General features: G+C 38.5%; 1 protein-coding gene across 1 annotated transcript in view; it reads left to right on the forward strand.

The window, feature by feature from the left end:
• The window catches only part of LOC108793779 (homeobox protein siamois-like), a 7,854-nt gene extending 6,142 nt beyond the window's left edge, over window positions 1-1,712 (forward strand). The window contains exon 3 of the mRNA XM_018564802.1: window positions 1,539-1,712. Within this exon, the coding sequence (XP_018420304.1) occupies window positions 1,539-1,712 (174 nt within the window). The remainder of the gene's footprint in view (window positions 1-1,538) is intronic.
• Window positions 1,713-2,398: the final 686 nt, after the last annotated feature.

Raw genomic sequence — 2,398 nt, forward strand, 5'->3', positions numbered from 1 at the left:
TTTTCTCGAAGCATAGGGTGGAAAAGTTCAATAATAGATGATTGTTTCTGTTGTTGCATAAAGTTCAGAATGTGTTTAATTTAAAGTTACAAAATATTACAGGATATGGTATATCTTACAGAATGAGTCTATAAGATGCTTGATGATGACAAAATATAGTATATCTTACAGCAGAAACCTATAAGATGCTTAAGAAACATTAGTTAGTAAGTAAAAATAGTCCTAACAGGTGTCTGTCTATTCAATGTGAGTGTGGGTGTGTCTGTGTGATGCTGTGCGTGTGTGTGTGTCTGTAGTGTGAATGTGTGAATGTGTCCCCTTGAAGGATCATCCCTCATCCTTTTATCCATGCTTTAACTTTAAAATAACCTATGTGATGTTTACCTTAAAAGTCTTTCTGATTAGCATAAGGGAGTGCCATACTCTAGTAGCTGAGTCATGTGTTCTCCTTCTATCCCATTTTGGGCATCATGGTCTATGTCCTGAGTAATGTGGTTTATTCTTCAAACTCATTTTAAAGGCCAAGTCTTCTTTGGGCATTCCCAACAACTGTTTCAACTATACTTAGGTCTGCCTGTCAGGCTTACTGATTGATTACCAATTGTAAACTCAAAATCAGCAGTACAGTAAAAAACTGAATCTCTAAACTTGGATAGATTAAAATATAGAAAATCAATCATCATTTAAGGTTCACACATACATATTTCAATATCTGGTTTTAACAGATACACTTAATGTGAAAATGTTTTGAATACATAAGGGATTACCTTCTTGTATAGTGCAAACATTACCTAATCAGGTATAAAAGTGCAAAAAAAGTATCACTCCAGCCGCTAGCACCTGGGTAGATATGGGTGCAGACTGGGAGCCGTCCTTGCTCCAACACAGCAACACAAGGGAGAAAAAGCCGCACCCCGTGATCCAACCAATAATACACTTAATCCATAAGGCTGAGCATTTCCAGCATACGGAGACTCCCCGCCTAGAAGCTGCAGTCTCTAACATGTTTCACCCATTTAGGGCTTCATAATAAACACCAAGTGCCTGTGTCTCTATGATTAAGCCCTATATGGGTAAAACCCATTACATTACGGTATGCGGCTTTTCCCCTTGTGTTGCAAACATTACCTAGTTCTTCATACCCCATTTGGTTCCTCTGTTGATAACTTTATACGTAGTAGAGTGTACAGGTCCGTAACTACAGCTCACGGGGCCCCATAGCAAAAATGTGATGTGGCCCCCTGATTACCTCTTTCTGAGCTGTCATGATGCCAAGATCCCAAAGACTCCTCTTCTGTATCTGAAGTTGTCTCTACACTGTAGACTTTACAGGGGTTAGAGTTGTCATCAACTGCAACCACTCCAACCCTTAATCTTACAGCACTGTATTATCTTCTCATTCTTAATTTGACTCAACAACCTAATGGTGCCCCCTTCAGCCTCCAGGCCCCATAGCAGCCGCCTGGGCTGCTATAGCTATAGTCACACCACTGAGAGTATAAAGATGATTAATTTGATTTTTTTATTACATGTTGCAGGTTTGGTTCCAGAACAGAAGAGCAAGACATCACTCAAAACCTGTGAAACCCCAAAATGTACAGAGCAGACAGTTCCCAACGACAGGAGATCTTCCCAACATTTTTCACGAGGAGTACCAACATCTGCAAATCAATGGACATTTCCAGATCCCAGAAGACATGTGGATGTTGTAAATGCTGCTTCACCGCCATATGAAGGACTTTTATGTTATTTTATTTTAGTATGTGATGGTTAGAAAGCTATGATGATGTAAATAATGATATATTGATACGCGCACTTAGTTTAACTTATAATAAAATGCTCTCTTAATATTTAGAATGGAGTTTTGTGTGATCTTTCCTTTTTAAATTATCTTTGCTTGTTACTTTTTGAAATTGAAAAATAAGCGTCAAAAATATGTTTTTGAAAAATCTTTTTATTCACTTTGCAGTAATAACACATACAATTAAAGGCACCAACATAGTGCCCTAAGAAGTACATTTCAAGTGTACATAGTACAGCACAACATATGCTGATGAATAGAGTACAAGAGTACATTGCAAAACATTCTCTGATCAGGGATCCCCCTCCCCCAGTCCTCAGGCGCACATAGGATCCTAAGCACGATGAAGTTGTGCCACCTCTCCAACAATTCTCACAGGAGGAATAATCATTTATGACCCTGCAAGGCTTAAAATTAAATAACTAAAAGAAGGGAAGTATAAATTTCCCTAAAAATGTTTTTGAGTACCACCACACGGGGGTACAGCAGGAGGCAGAAGATACAGGTGTATGGCCCCAACAGGGACTCAGGGATGTCAGACAGAGTTTCCCCTATCCATGTTTTTATGTTTAATATTAACTCTTATAAAGTTAATAT

The sequence above is a fragment of the Nanorana parkeri genome, unplaced genomic scaffold (assembly GCF_000935625.1).
Source record: "Nanorana parkeri isolate BGI_ZX_2015 unplaced genomic scaffold, ASM93562v1 scaffold784, whole genome shotgun sequence".
NCBI lineage: Eukaryota > Metazoa > Chordata > Amphibia > Anura > Dicroglossidae > Nanorana > Nanorana parkeri.